Source organism: Diabrotica virgifera, chromosome 7, assembly GCF_917563875.1.
Source record: "Diabrotica virgifera virgifera chromosome 7, PGI_DIABVI_V3a".
Classification (NCBI taxonomy): Eukaryota; Metazoa; Arthropoda; class Insecta; order Coleoptera; family Chrysomelidae; genus Diabrotica; species Diabrotica virgifera.
This window is the reverse complement of record NC_065449.1, coordinates 2,299,199-2,315,266: the sequence shown is the minus strand read 5'-3', so window position 1 is coordinate 2,315,266 and position 16,068 is coordinate 2,299,199. Positions and strand designations below refer to the sequence as shown.

Sequence of the window (16,068 nt, the reverse complement as noted above, 5' to 3'; positions counted from 1 at the left end):
CCGGAGCCTTATTGTTCTTTAGTTGTGCCATAGCTTGTTTTATTTCGAAGGATTCTATATTAGGGAGTACTTCTGAGTTGACATTTATTATCTTTTTCTTAAGATTTTCCTTTGCATTGTTATCTGGGTCTTTGTTTGAGGAATATAAATCACGGTAAAATATTTGTGTTACTCTTAGGATTTTGTTCTTTTTTCTTGTTTCTTTTCCATCTTTATCTTTTAATGAGATTATTAGAGGCTTTCCTATATTTGGTCTTCAGAATTTTTGGCCTCGGTTCTTTTCTATAATTTTTCTACCTTGTTTTCATTGTAGATCCTTAAGTCTTCCTTTACTCCCTTTTTATTTGTTTATTCAATTCTTTGAAACCGTTGGTGTTTCGCTTTCCTTCGCTTAGAAATAGGCGCCTCTTTTCCATCAACCGTTTTGTTCCAACGCTTATTTTGTCTTCTTTACTTTTCGTTTTCTTTGCCGCTAGCATCATAATACACGCTAGCATCTGTAAATAATATGCCTCCGGTAGCCACATTACGTCTTAGACTAATGTGAAATTCACACTGGGAGTGCAGTACGGTTACGATGGGAATGCGCATTCAGTGTTGCCACAGTTTCTGTGTGACGCTCTTGAGAGAGCCATCAACAAGTGGTGAAGACCAACAACCCTGCGCGTTTATTCCCCATTAGAGCTGTATTGCCCTCTCTTAGCCACACTGCACTTTCGGTGTGAATTTCTCTCTAGAAGGAATAGGATCATGAACGACTTGATTAAGGAAAGAGCCAGGACTACAGTCTCCAAAACAAAGACTGCAATGGTTTGGTTAGATATAGAAATGAAAACTATGTGGAACGAAGGATAGAGCCATGATACTATAAATAACAAGATAATATATTATTGCACATCCGAAAGTCGTGACGCAACTGGAGACCGGCAAGTTCGTAATGGTTCGTAATCATTCCTAATGTCCGATTAGTTTGAATTGTTCGCGGTTGTAAGCCAAGTGTATTTTATATTTTATTTTTGACAGATATTCTGACAGGAATCTCGACATTAAATTTTTTTCGAATACATTGAAGTTAAATGTTATGTTGCTAATTGAATAATTTCATTACAGAATGCATACAAATCCCATTTAACTTTAACAAGAATTCAAATTCAACTTCCGGTCCAGTTACGTCATCATGCGCGAACTCGGACGTATTTGAGCTACGGGAAGATACTATCTCATTATTTATAGTATCATGGATAGAGCCGTTAGAATTTGAGGGAAAGAGAGGTAGACGAAAAAGAATGAGGGGATGGAAGGACTGTGTGGCAGTAAATTTGAGAGAGAACGGTTTGGGTGAAAATGACAAGATGTATAGAAATGAGTAGCGAAGATTAAGGAACAACGACCACTAAAAAGGAAAAAGATAAGAAGAAGTTGTCAGGACAACGCACGAAAAATACTAAACATTTACCAAACCTAGTCTCGACCTCGACTTCAAAAATATATGTGTCCTAAAATACTAACCTGTTTTTTTCTTAGGAGCTTTTGAATTTTTTTTCTGAAACAAAACATAAAATAAACGTTTATTATCAAATTTTTTTTTAAACAAAGTAAGTGATCAATCGAAGTAGCACAGAAAAAGACAATAAATATCGCTTCCATGCCACCAGATTGACAACAGGTGGAATACTTTCTTTGGTTACACCTCCTGAGATTTTCAAAATTTATAAATCAAACAGAATGCCGAGGAAATTAAGATGAGAGAATTTTAAATAATTCACAACTCATCTGCTCAGCGTGGTAAAAGTTCCAACAAGAAAGATTCCTTAATACTCAACAAAAGAGTAAATGAATTAAAAATGGATAAACATTAAGCTACATAATACTCTGGTTAACATAGGTGTAACTGTTTCAGTTGAAACGATAAGAAGAAGAGTTCGTGCCAAGAAGTATACAGCAGAAGACAGTTATGGGTTCCCGAGTTATCCAGGCAGCATAAGATTGATCGCCTAAATTGGTGTCTTCACCACCAAAACTTGAACATTATGGGAATTGACAAAATGTGCTATTTTCAGAAAAAGTCAGCATTTGTGTAAAATCAGATGACCCACGAAATCGTGTACTTAGAGGTTGAGTAAGACAAGCAAGAACGAAAACTATCAGATTTGTTCACAAATATAAAAGGGGAAGTATAATGTTCTGAAGAGGAATTGTGATCCGTAAAAAAACTCCTTTAATTTTCATCCAATTAACTTTACTGCTCATAGGTATGTTGATAACCTGTAGTTAGGTTCTGGGGAGGTGCAACAGGAGAAAATTTACTTTTCATGCATGATAATGGACCTCCACATACCATTAGAGTGACTAGAGACATCATTGAAGCAGAAGGTATCCCTTGTTTGGAGTGGCCTGCTTGCTCACCCGAGCTTTACCCTATAGGGTATTTGTGGGATATGCTTAAAAGAAAAATTAGAGTTCGCCGAGAAAATTTGGAACTTCGCATAAGAATGGTCCGATGTTATATATTCCCAGTACTACTTTACGGGGTTGAAGCATGGACACTGACAGAATCGCTTTTAAAAAACCTAGAAGCATTTGAAATGTGGGTCTACCGCCGTATTCTGAAGATCAGTTGGGTAGAAAGAGTCACAAACGAAAGGGTTTTGCAACGTTTGAATAAAAGTTGCGAAGTAGTGAACACGGTTAAAAGGCGCAAATTGGAATACTTTGGTCATATAATGCGTCACCCAGAAAAATATGACATACTTCACCTTGTCATGCAAGGTAAAATAATGGGAAAAAGAAGTGTGGGCCGCCGTACAACTTCTTGGCTTAAAAACCTACGCCAATGGTTTGGGAAAACTAGCACTGAACTATTTCGTGCGGCTGTAAATAAGACAATGATTGTTAATATGCTGCACAACATGAGAGCCAACGATCGACAAGCGGTCTCGGCACCTTAAGAAGAAGAAGAAGAGAAAATCCACAAAACACCGCACGGCTAATACAAGCGGCTCTTGAAGAATGGAGCAACTACCACAACAAAATGTCGATAATTTGATTAGGAGCATGCCCACGCAAACTGAAGCTTGCATACGGACTAGAGGTGATAACACTGACTACAAAAAAAAACAAAAAAAAAATAAATAAAAACAATTTAAACATTATTCGTTTTACACTGAAATTTTGTATGCTATTGACTTTAAAACCAAACGAGAATCGCCAAATCACGAGAAAAACCAAATGCAAAATATACAAAACCCTGATAAAACCGGTCCTTATATATGAATCAGAGACATAGACACATATAATGAAGCAAACACCAGTAGGGAGAAGATCAAAGGGAAGACCCAAACTTAGATACATGGAACAAGTGGAACAAGATCTGAAAACACTTGAGATTACCCACTGGAAGAACAAAGCAAGGAACAGAACAGAATGACGGAAAATCCTAGAACAAGCCAGGACCCAAAAAGGGTTGTCGAGCTACTCATAATGATGATTGACTTTAAAACAACTAGTTTCAATTTGTTGTTGAAATACTTTATTGTTTTATTTAATTGTTATGTATTTGTTATTAAATTGCTTTAAAATAAATATTGTTTCATCTAACAATATTGTTTGACTTTCTGTGTTCGTTTTTGAAGTTATATTTCTTTAGGCGCGATTGAGATTGAGGGTGAATTTATGTAGATCTGCGCGCATGCGCACACCGACAGTTTGGTATTAGTCGTTATACGGGCTCTGATTGGGTGTTGAAATGATCTGTCAATAATTGTTCAATATGGAGGTTATCGGTAAACAAAAATGTTGTATAATATATTAGTTTTTATTGTTGTGAGGACAGAAATAAAATCAAATTTATAATTATAGTGACTTTTTAAATAGTTTTGAAAAGCAACAGGTACGTAATTCTAAATGTTTCAGTTGTATTCCAATAAAAAATTATCTTCATACCTATTTGGAAAATGTAAAAAAAATAATGTACTTACCTAGTACTTGCTATGCTATACCCCTAGTAGGCAATGCTTTAATTTACATAATCTGATTACGAACGAACTTTCTACAAATTTTCATCTAATGTATCGTTTTCTTACTCTATATATTGTTGTATTTTAATTCGACAAAAATCAAACTAATAAAAATTCATATAAACAAAATGTCAAAAAGTTGTTCAGTTTGTGTATATTCCCACATGACGTATACGCGAAGGTGGTACAGTTTGAAATCGCTTCGACTCTCGTACGGCGGGATACACGGGAAGTAGGTTCAAGCCCAATGCAAGTTATATCATTTTTTTTATTTTTTTATAGATTTTATGATTGTAAGTATATTATTATATAATTTTTTTCAGAAAATACGTATTTAATTAAAATTTTTGGCAACGATTATTGTTCAGAAATCATTTGTGGCATTTTTCAATGTGTTTGTGTGTGTTTTATTCTTTTATTTTTTTAATTTTTGGTGTTGTTTTAATAAAATTTTTTGGAAAGTAGTAGAAAAACTGTTTAAAGTATATTGATTTCACTGAAATCATATAATAGAAGTATAACTTCTTACGTGCGTACAAAGTACACACATTCTTTTTGTAAATCCGCACGAAATAATAAGAAATATCAGATGATTCCATATAAGTTTGGGTGTGTGTATTTAACCTACCTGTGTGTTTTTTTGACCAAAAAGACCTAATTCAGTATTAATTCCAGATTGCTGGGTAGTGGCCGTGTTTGTACCAGAAGTAGATGGTGTTACACTACTAAAAGCTTCTGGTTGTGGTGCGCCAAATGCATCATTGGTTTCTTCCAAATTGCTATTGCTTCCAAATCCAAAATTCAGGGACGATGTACTTGTAGAGGTTGAAAATCCTTAAAAAATAAACAATTATATCAGTTCTTGAACATCAGTACCTATCATACAAAATTTAGAATTACTTAATGATAATAAAAGTAAGTTATCAATCGAAGTAGCACAGAAAACGACAATAAATATCGCTCCCATGCCACCAGATCGACAACAGGTGGAATACTTTCTTTGGTTACAACCTCCCGAGATTTTCAAAATTTATAAATTACACAGGATGCCGAGGAAAATAAGATGAGAGAATTTTAAATAATTCACAACTCATCTGCTCAGTGTCATGATATAAGGAAGCATAAGATATGACATCATCGCGCACTAAACTTGTATATCTCGCGCATGACGTCACCTTGTGCTAAATTTTCAAAATGTCTCGTGCTTGCGGATGAAACGAACTGCAGAAATTCAAATATAATTTAGTAGATGTTTTTTTACTAGGTTAATTTAAGCTTAAGTATGTGAAATAATGTATTGTGTAACCATTGTATAATAACACCTATGTCAAATATTCAGAAAATTCTACAAAAGCATAAAAGAAAGCACAGAGAACTAGTAACTGAAAATCAAAAAATTATAATGAGCTGAAAATAATATTTTGAAGAAAACCTAAAAGCAGACAATGAATGATCAAAACAAGATTATAGGCCAATTAAGTACATTGTTAAATGTAATATACAACAATCTTTCTGGTATACGTTAAAGTAGATTATTAGAATACTCCGAAAATATAATTGGTGATTATCAAAATGGATTCAGACCATATAGAGCCACTACAGACAATATATTCATACTAAGAAGGATACAAGAAAAAGCTTATGAATACGACATAGAACTATTAATATACGACTTTAAACAAGCTTTTAATGGTGTGAAAAGAAAATGCTGGAAGACCTTTCTTATGTATACCTAAGAAATATCAGCCTCATAAAAATGACGTTGCAGGGTTCAAAAATCGCAGTCAGAATAGATGGAGAACTGACTCCCCTGTTTGACATCAACATGGGAGTGAGATGAAGAGACGCTCTATCAATCAAGTTTTTGAGGCAATCATCAGAAAAACCCAGTGCAAGAGGAAGAGGGCATATGGAGAATCAGGAGAAATGACAAGGTTAATCAAGTGAATAAAGGTTGCGATATTGTTAATTTGTGAAAAGTCAAAGACAGTCAGTAGAAGAAGAATTTCCTAGCTGAGAAACTTAAGAGAGTGGTATAGTTGCAGCTCAGTAGATCCTTTCAGAGCAGCCGCCAATAAGGTACAAATAGCTGTGATGACAGTCAACCTCCGATAGGAGAAAGAACTACAAGAAGAAGAAGAAAGAGAGTCATGGCTGAGACATGTTCAGAGAAAAGACAATGCAAAAACAACGAAGAAAATATTACAATGAACCCCAATAGGAATGCGAAAAAAAGAAAGACCCAGAATGAGATAGTTTGATGACGACCTGAAAACCATGAACATAAGACAATGGAGAAGAAGGACACAAGAGAGATCTGAATGAAGGCACATAGCCAGGCAAAAGAAGAATTAATTAAAATGTATAGTTTACAAAGAATTCAACAATAGAACTACTTTCGTTCTGAAGATTGTACCATATTATATTGTTAGTAGTGATCAATAGGTCGGTAGGTTCTGGGTAAAATAAAAGAATCAATTTACTTCTTACACATCTTTAATGTACGATTTTTTTCATTTTTCTTTTTCTAGAAACAGTAGAATTATACTGCTTGCATTTCCTTGTCTTTTGAAAAGCTATAAAATGCTGGACCAGGTACAAAACGCTTGCACATATTGTCAACAGCACAACCACAAACTGCACACCTCATATTTCGAAAAATTTAAAACTTTTAACACTCTTAAAAATATTATTTTACTGAAAATATTGGCTACGAACCGTAAATATACATAAAGACCGAAATACAATATGGCCAGATCTATCACAAGCTGACGTAGACATAACCACGCCCACATATGCGTGGAATCTTATCTCTGTATTATTGTATCATGGCTCAGTGTGGTAAAAGTGCCAACAAGAAAGATTCCTACAATACTCCTACAAAAGAGTAACTGAATTAAAAATGTATAAACATTTTCAATTTCTTTGCAACACGAAAATGCAGCAGCTGCATAATACTCTGGTTAAATCGGAGAGTGCAGGAAGAGTCTTCAGTTTTCTGTGCTACTTCGATTGATAACTAACTTTGTTTTTCGATAGTTGGCTCTAGTTCATCCGTGACATTTCTTTCTTTGCAATTCGGAAGGGCCCAAAGTATGATACGTGGAGAAATCGGAGAGAAGAGGATATGGGACTACTGATGAGGGGGAAAAGACCTCCGAAACCGGTATAGACTCTTCTCGCACTCTCCGATTTAACCAGAGTATTATACAGCTGCTGCATTTTCGTGTTGCAAAGAAATTGAAAATGTTTATACATTTTTAATGATAATCATTCAACACTGAAACTCTGAAATGAAATCTTTCACGACCAAACTTATCTAAAGCGTATTTCAGTAAAGCATAAATAAACATCAGCATTTTAAGCTGCAGTACATTATGTTATGTTTCTGATCATCATCATCATCACACAGCCAAATTTGTCCACTGTCGGACATAGGCCTCCTCAAGATGTATCCACCCTTTTCTGTCCTGCGCAACTGCAATCCAGTTTGTCGCTATTCTTTTAATGTCGTCGGTCCATCTGGTAGGTGGTCTTCCACGACTTCGCTTGACAACCCTTAGCCGCCACTATAAAATATTCTTTGTCCATCTGTTGTCTCTCTGTCTTGAAACGTGTCCTGACCATTTCCACTTCAACTTCGTAATGCGCTTTATGATGTCTTCCACTCCAGTTCTTCGCCGTAACTCATCATTTCGTATTCTGTCTCTCAAAGTTAGGCCAAGCATGGATCTTTCCATTTTTCGTTGTGCTACTTGTAATCTTCTTATTGATAGATACTCTAGTCAATGTCAGTATTTCAGCTCCATAAGTGAGCACCGGAAGTACGCACTGGTTAAATGCTTTTCTTTTTAGCTTTTTTGGGATGTTTTCCTTGAACATGTCTCTTAATTTGCCATATACGCTGCCCATCCTAAAGCTATTCTTCTAGATAATTCGCATGTTTGGTTGTCTCTACCTGTTTGTATTTTGCGGCCCAGATAGATGTATGGATTTGTCAACTGTTGATATGGCAATTTTATAATTTCAATGTCCGCTAGGTACTAAGTTTCATCTAAGTCATCATTTTAGTTTTTCCAAAGTTTATTTCCAACCCTACTTTTTGAGAAACTCGTTGTAGTTCTTGAAGCATTTCGTGGGCTTCCTTTAAGTCGTCGGTTATTAGAACTAATTAACGGAATTAATTAATTCATTTTTAGCTTGTCCAGTTTCTGAAGGGCCTGATGATGGCGTATAAAAATATTATGTAAACGCCAAAACCGGTCGCCCGCAAACTGTTTAAATAAAAACCTTCAATAACATTATGAGCATTAGACTCTTTATATCCCAACATTTACACAATGTGCTCATATCAGCAACATTTTCATCAGTTTTTTACACTTTGCTGCTGCTTCAATGTGGCAAACAACAGAATATTTAAATTGAATATATTTTACTAACCTTTTCTGTTTGCGTCATAATATTCATATCTTAATTCCTCCAAAGATTTACTCTCATAATCCTTCATACAAGTTATAGTCTGAAGTTTAGTGTTAACACATTTGTCAACGCCATTTTGTAACATTGTATCAGTTCCTCTTACATCAATGAATTTCACACCTCCAGTTCCTGTAGATTGTTGTCCAAAAGCAGAAGTTGTGCCAAATAAATTAGTTGTTGAAGGCTGAAGCATGCCAGATGTTTGTGGTTGAGCGGCTTGTTGGATAAAAAGAGTTGGTTGTGCAGGTCGAGTTCCAAAACCAAATGCTGCTGGTTTGTTTTGTTGATCAAATGTGAAAGAAGTGTTAAAATGACCTCCAGCAGCAGGCTGTTGTTCTTGTCCAAAAAGGGTATTAGTTTCTTAAATATATAGATAGTTACAATTTGTCTGTAGGTCTGTAGAAAATAAAGAGTAATTTTTATTTTCTTACCGAATCCCGTAGAAGGTGTGGAAGCAGGTGTTCCAAAACCAGTACTTGTCTTTTGAAATAAGTTATTTGGTTGGGTTTGACTTGATGGAAAAAGAGAAGTGGTTGCAGGTTGTCCAAATGCAGATGTTGAAGGGCTTCCAAATCCACCTGCAGGCTTACCAAATAATTGGCCTGTTCCAAAGGGGTTTGGTGCAGCTGCAGTAGTTGTTCCAAATCCTGTAAATTTCCATATAAATATTATTTCCGGATTAAGACCTTTACGATTGATATTGATAGACCACTTACAGAGAATGAACGAGATTAAATGACGAACAGATTCATGAAAACATATTTATAACCAAAGACCAGATGGAGTGAGGAAAAGAGACAGGCCCAGTGCTCCACTTAAGGACCACCATACAGCACTGAATTCACACCTCCAGTTCCTGTAGATTGTTGTCAAAATATTGAAGTTGTGCCAAATAAATTACCTGTTGAACGTTGAAACATGCCAGATGTTTGTGGTTGAGTTGCTTGTTGACTAAATAGAGTTGGTTGTGCAGGTTGAGTTCCAAAACCAAATGTTGCTGGTTTATTCTGTTGACCAAATGTGGAAGAAGTGTTAAAAAGACCTCCAGCAGCAGGCTGTTGGTGTTGTCCAAAAAGGGTAGTAGTTCCTTAAATATAGAAATAGTTACAATTTATCTACTGTAGATTTATACAAAATATAGAGTAGTTTTTATTTTCTTACCAAATCCTGTAGAAGGTGTGGAAGCAGGTGTTCCAAAACCAGTACCTGCATTATGAAATAAGTTATTTGGTTGGGCTTGACTTGATGGAAAAAGTGAAGTGGTTGCAGGTTGTTCAAATGCAGAAGTTGAAGGGCTTCCAAATCCACTTGCAGGTTTGCCAAATAATTGGCCTGATTCAAAGAGGTTTGGTGTAGATGCAGTAGTTGTTCCAAATTCTGTAAATTTCCATATAAATATTATTTCCGGATTAAAATCTTTACTATTGATATTGATAGACCAGTTAGAGAGAATGGACGAGGTTAAATAACGAACAGATTCATCCAAAACATATTTATAACCAAAGACCAGATGTAGTGAGGAGAAGAGGCAGGACCAGAGCTCCACTTAAGAACCACCATACAGAATTGAATTCACACCTCTAGTTCCTCTAGCTTATTGTCAATATACAGAAGTTGTGCCAAATAAATTACCTGTTGAACGTTGAAACATGCCAGATGTTTGTGGTTGAGCTGCTTGTTGACCAAATAGAGCTGGTTGTGCAGGTTGAGTTCCAAAACCAAATGCTGCTGGTTTATTTTGTTGACCAAATGTGGAAGAAGTGTTAAAAATACCTCCAGTAGCAGGCTGTTGTTGTTGTCCAAAAAGGGTAGTAGTTCCTTAAATATATAATTAGTTAAAATACGTCTACTGTAGATTTATACAAAATAAAGAGTAGATTTTATTTTCTTACCAAATCCTGTAGAAGGTGTGGAAGCAGGTGTTTCAAAACAATTACCTGCATTTTGAAATAAGTTATTTGGTTGGACTTGACTTGATGGAAAAAGTGAACTGATTACAGGTTGTCCACATGCAGAAGTTGAAGGGCTTCCAAATCCACTTGCAGATTTACCAAATAATAGGTCTGTTCCAAATGGGTTTGGTGCAGCTGCAGTAGTTGTTCCACATCCTGTAAATTTCCATATAAATATTATTTCAGGATTAAAATCTTTACTATTGATATTGATAGGAAGATTCAGTGATAGGCCACTTAGAGATGATGAACGAGATTGAATGATGAACAAATTCGTCAATGCATATTTGTAATCAAAGACTGCATGGAGTGAGGAAAAGAGACAGACCCAGGGCTCCATTTAAGGACAACCATACATCATTGTATTTCACACCTCCAGTTCCTCTAGCTTCACTGAAGGAAACCACCAAATTTCACTGAAGAAAACTATGAAAGCAATGAAACTGGTGGAAACAATGGAGAACATGAGTATCATACAGTCGAATTATAAATATCCCCACCAAGCATGGAAGAAATTAGGCATGCCATAAAAACGCTTAAAAACGATAAATCGTCTGGTCTGGACAATATTGATGCCGAGATCATTAAACAAGGTGGTCATGAACTCATAAGTAAAATCCATCAATTAATATAGGGCTTTTCATTCACAGTCATTTGTTTCGAGATTTTGTCATAGGTCGTATAATCCGTGTACCTATATTAATATTATACACAGATTATATACAACTTATGACAGAAGCTCGAAACAAATGACAATCGATGAAAAGCCTTATAGAAAAGGCCTAGCAACAAGAAATGATGCATAAAAAGGATGATAAAAAGGAATCATGCATGAACTACAGCATGAACCAACTCTCTGATCAACACTACGCATAAAATATTGGCTTCGGTATTATTAAAGACATTACTACCATACGCCGAAGGAATAGTTGGTGACTACCAGTGTGGTGTCAGGCCTGAAAGATCGACCATTGATCAAATATTGACAATAAGACAAATGCTTGAAAAGTATTGGGAGTCTAATCAAGACGTGCATAAGATCTTTATAGATTTCAAATAGGCTTTTGCTTCAATTAATCGTGCAACATGAAGGCAATTATCGAGCTCGGCGTACCCAAGAAACTAACTGCGGTAACACAAATGTGTGTAAGTAACTCATTTGCACAAGTTAGAAAAGGGGGAAAATATCAAATGCTTTCTGCGTAAATTCTGGACTGAGACAGGGAGATCCGCTATCCCCACTGTTGTTTAACCTGGCCTTAGAATATGTCATGCGAAAAATTTATCCAAAAATCAAACCAGACATAACAGCTCGAGGAGCAAAAATCATACTCGCTTTTGCGGATGACGTAGATGCAGTGGCACAATCAACATTAGAAGTTAAGGATATTTTCTCGAGCTTTGAAGAAGCTGCATTAAACATCGGTCTAAAAATAAATGAAGACAAAACAAAATACATGGTCGTCTCAAAACAAGAACGACAGCGAATAAGGCAAAACATTATTACATATAAATGATCATAACTTCGAAGTGGTTAAAGAATTTAAATATCTAGGAGCAACAATCACAAATGACAACAAAATAGTGCGAGAAGTTGAAACGCGAATAATAACAGGAAACAGAACTTCTTTCATGAGGGGCAAAAATCCAGATATATAAGACTATAATACGACCAGCAGTCGCTTATGTTGTGGGAATGTAAAATCCTTCGAATGATATATGGCCCTTGCAGAGACAGCGTGACAAACGAATGGAGGCGCAGATATATTAATGAGTTAGGGTCTCTATTCGGAGGAGAAAATCTGGTCAGATATATAAAGGCCCATAGACTCAGATGGGAAGGGCATGTGATACGCAGTAATGACAATCGCCTTATAAACAATTTGTTCTGGGAAAGGCCAGATGGAAGAAAGTCTGTAGGGCGGCCTAGAAAAAGGTGGAAAAATTCAGTCAAAGAAGATCTAGAGAAAATGGGAATTAATGACACAGGACCGACAAACATGGAAGGCAATCGTAAACGCGGCAAAAACTCACGAAGATTTGTTACTCCATTGATGATGATGATGCTGATGATGATTTCCTCTAGCTTGTTGTTCAAATGCAGAATACATGCCAAATAAATTATCTTGTTGAAGGCTGAAACATACCAGATGTTTGTGGTTGAGTTGCTTGTTGACTAAATAGAGTTGGTTCTGCTGGTTGAGTTCCAAAACCAAATGCTGCTGGTTTATTTTGTTGATCAAATGTGGAAGAAGTGTTAAAAATATCTCCAGCAGCAGGCTGTTGTTGTTGTCCAAAAAGGGTAGTAGTTCCTTAAAAATATAAATAGTTACGATTTGTCTACTACAGGTTTATACAAAATAAAAAGTAGTTTTTTTGAAAACAATTTTTGTTTTCCAGCTATTGAAACAAGCCTACAACATAATATTAAAAAAAGTATGAATCTATGGAGCTGAAGTCTGGCAATTAACCAAGAAGTACAACGCTAAATTACTAGCCACTGAGATGGATTTTTGGAGGAGGTCAGCAAGAAGATCTAGACTAGAACACATAAGAAATGAAGACATTAGACAACAAATGGGAATAGAACAGTCATAGATGACATCGAAAGACAATAGCTGGTGTGGTACAGGCGTGTAAGCCGAATAGAGGAAAAAAGAATCCTCAATGACGAAAAACGAAAACGAGGAAGACTAACCACATGGATAAAGGGCATCACCAAGGCGATGTCACCAAAATGTTTAAGAAATGTTGCTGTCTAAATGGGAGGTCATAAAAGTAGAAAAAAATAAACAAACAAAAATCTTACATAACCTTTGATAGGACAATGTCAGTTTGACACTTGTAGTACAGATAGTTATCTTTGTTTCACATTCTTATAAAGACAAAGAGAAACAGTGTAGCCAGTAGCTGCTTTGGTGAATACATAGGTGTGTTTTTTATTTGGCAACAGTGCACAGCGTTTTCCTGTTAAACTTGACGGTAGCGAAAAAACTTAATATATGAGGAAAAATGGACCGTGATAGTCGTGACGTCAAATCAATGTTGGCTACTCTGGAAAGATTTCCAAGCAAAACAAAAATCTGTCAAAAATTCACACGTGGTGTTTATTTTCGTTTTTATAATTGGAATATATAGTTTGTAGGATATTTAATTTTTACAAAATGGTAATATGTTAGGTACCCGCGATTGTAATCAATGCTCATAGCAAAGAATATAGACTTTATAGAAGGGTACTGGCCTGTAACGTTTCAGCATAGTATTTTGTGCACCAACTGAGTAGCTGCAGGTGGTCTGACAATGACTACGGTATTTTCAAGGGACAAATACACGTGACCATTCAAACTTTTCTTCTAGGAGAGTATAATATATTCTTTACTCAGAACATAGTATATTTCCAACCATATTTCCAAATAGGACTGGTTAAGAACCTGAAGAAACGCAGTAAGTACTATGTAGTGTGTAAATCCTTGATTTTGTGTAGGGACATTTATAAAATTAAAAGAAATATGATTGATATGACTAACAAGGATTGTGTCTTTAGAAAAAGTGTGAAGATGATTTTTAAAACAAAATAAAATTAAAAATTATTACACAAACCACGTGTATAATCAATTGACAGACGTCAACCGTTTGCTTTGTTTGGAAACCTTTTTGACGTTTTGATGTCACACTATCGCGGTCAGAGACATGTAAAGAGAATAGACTTGGCTAGGGATATGCCACTCAATGCATCCGGGTGTAACGTCGATATCAAGTACGGTCGTCTAGCTATCTTTGTCTGTCGTACGAGTGTGAGCGTATCTACCAAGAGGTGGGAGTAATGGAACGACAGTGACACAGAGGCGGCAGCCATCATATGCTAGAGAGAGAAAGCTAAGCGCCGGTAGAGAGAGATAGATAGACCACCGACCCGAACTGCTCCACGTTACGCTATTTTTCGGAGTTGGCCAAATCTATGTGTATAAGATCTTTGATCACGGTCCATTTATTGTTGAATTTGTTTGCCGTCAAGTTTGTACAGGTGGGTGGTGGGTTATGACGTCATTAAATATATGACGTATATTCCTAATTGTTTCTTTAGTTTACTTACCGATTTTGTTGTTTATCTGATATTCTTCATACCTCAGTTCTTCAAAAGATTTATCTATACATAACTCCACCACAGTAATACTACGGATTCTTACTGGACATCCGCCTTCATCATTTTCTTTGTTCATCGTTCGATATTTTTTATCAAAATATCGGAGTTTACAGATCAGCACTACAAATTGAGAAGACATACACTGCGCGTCAGAGAAAACGGGCCCCCCAAAAAATGGGTAATTTGTGATGTCTCGTATTTCCTAAACATGTTGTCTCATTTAGGTAATCATTTAGGTAATTTTTTTAATATGTTATAGTCTTTAGTAATATCGCTGTAATAATATTGTTGCTAAACAGGTAAATTTTCATTATATACCGGTTGTACGAATCAAACTGTTTTTTTTTTCTCGAAGTTCTTAACACCCTGTGGAATATTCTAGCATTTATAAAATACTGAAATTAAAACCCAACTATAGCGTCAGGTTTTCTTAACATTATGTTTTTTGACTCATTCACTTATGTTGGATAATACAAAAGTTAGGCATTTTAACAACTAGCCATCTTCTTCATCAGTACAGGGTGTTTCTAAATAAGTGCGACAAAATTTAAGGGGTAATTCTACATTAAAAAATAATGACCGTTTGCTTTATAATCGTATGTCAAATGCTTCGTTTCCTAGATACGGGATGTTGAATTTTTTCTTACAAACTGACGATTTATTTATTGCTTTAAAACCGGTTGAGATATGCAAATGATTTTTAGTGGGTGTTAAGACGTAGTTGTTGCACATTTTTTAACATACAATTAAGAATTTTTTTATTCACCATTGGCGTGCATACGGGTAGTATGATCGGTCATATTACCCGTATGTGCATACCCACATAAATGGTGAATATATAATTCTTAATTGCATGTCAAAAAATGCGCAATACCTATCTCTTAAAACCTACCAAATTTAATTTGCATATCTCAACCGGTTTTAGGGCAATAAATAAATCGTCAGTTTGTAAGAAAGAATTCAACATCCCGTATTTCGGAAACGAAGCATTTGCGGACATACCTATGTTTATTAAGCAAACGGTCATTATTTTTTCACGCAGAATTACCCCTTAAAGATTGTTGCACTTATTTAGAAACACCCTGTACTGATGAAGAACATGGCTAGTTGTTAAAGTACCTAACTTTTGTATTATCCAACATAAGCGAATAAATAAAAAACAGAATATTAAGAAAAGCTGAGGCTATGTTGGGTTTTAATTTCAGTATTTTATAAATGCTAGAATATTTCACAGGGTGGTGCGAACTTTGAGAAAAAAACACAGTTTGATTCGCACACCCGGTATACAATGAAAATTTACCTGTTTAGCAACAATGTTACTACAGCGATATTGTTAAATCATAAGGTTATAACATATTAAAAAAATTACTTTAATCGAACAATAAGTTTAGGAGATATGAGACATCAAAAATGATCCATTTTTTGGGGTGCCCGTTTTCTCTGACACGCAGTGTATTTGTAAACATAGGTGTGAACA

General features: G+C 35.6%; 1 protein-coding gene across 2 annotated transcripts in view; it reads right to left on the bottom strand.

The window, feature by feature from the left end:
• The window catches only part of LOC126888365 (nuclear pore complex protein Nup98-Nup96), a 140,197-nt gene extending 129,889 nt beyond the window's left edge, over positions 1-10,308 (bottom strand). The window contains exons 1-3 of one of the 2 annotated variants that reach the window (XM_050656547.1): positions 10,128-10,308; positions 9,657-9,872; positions 9,397-9,582 (exon numbers count right to left, since the gene is read on the bottom strand). In XM_050656547.1, the coding sequence (XP_050512504.1) occupies positions 9,397-9,582; positions 9,657-9,872; positions 10,128-10,146 (421 nt within the window). In that variant the 5' untranslated portion in view covers positions 10,147-10,308. The remainder of the gene's footprint in view (positions 1-9,396; positions 9,583-9,656; positions 9,873-10,127) is intronic. The other variant, XM_050656549.1, reaches the window with a different exon arrangement.
• Positions 10,309-16,068: the final 5,760 nt, after the last annotated feature.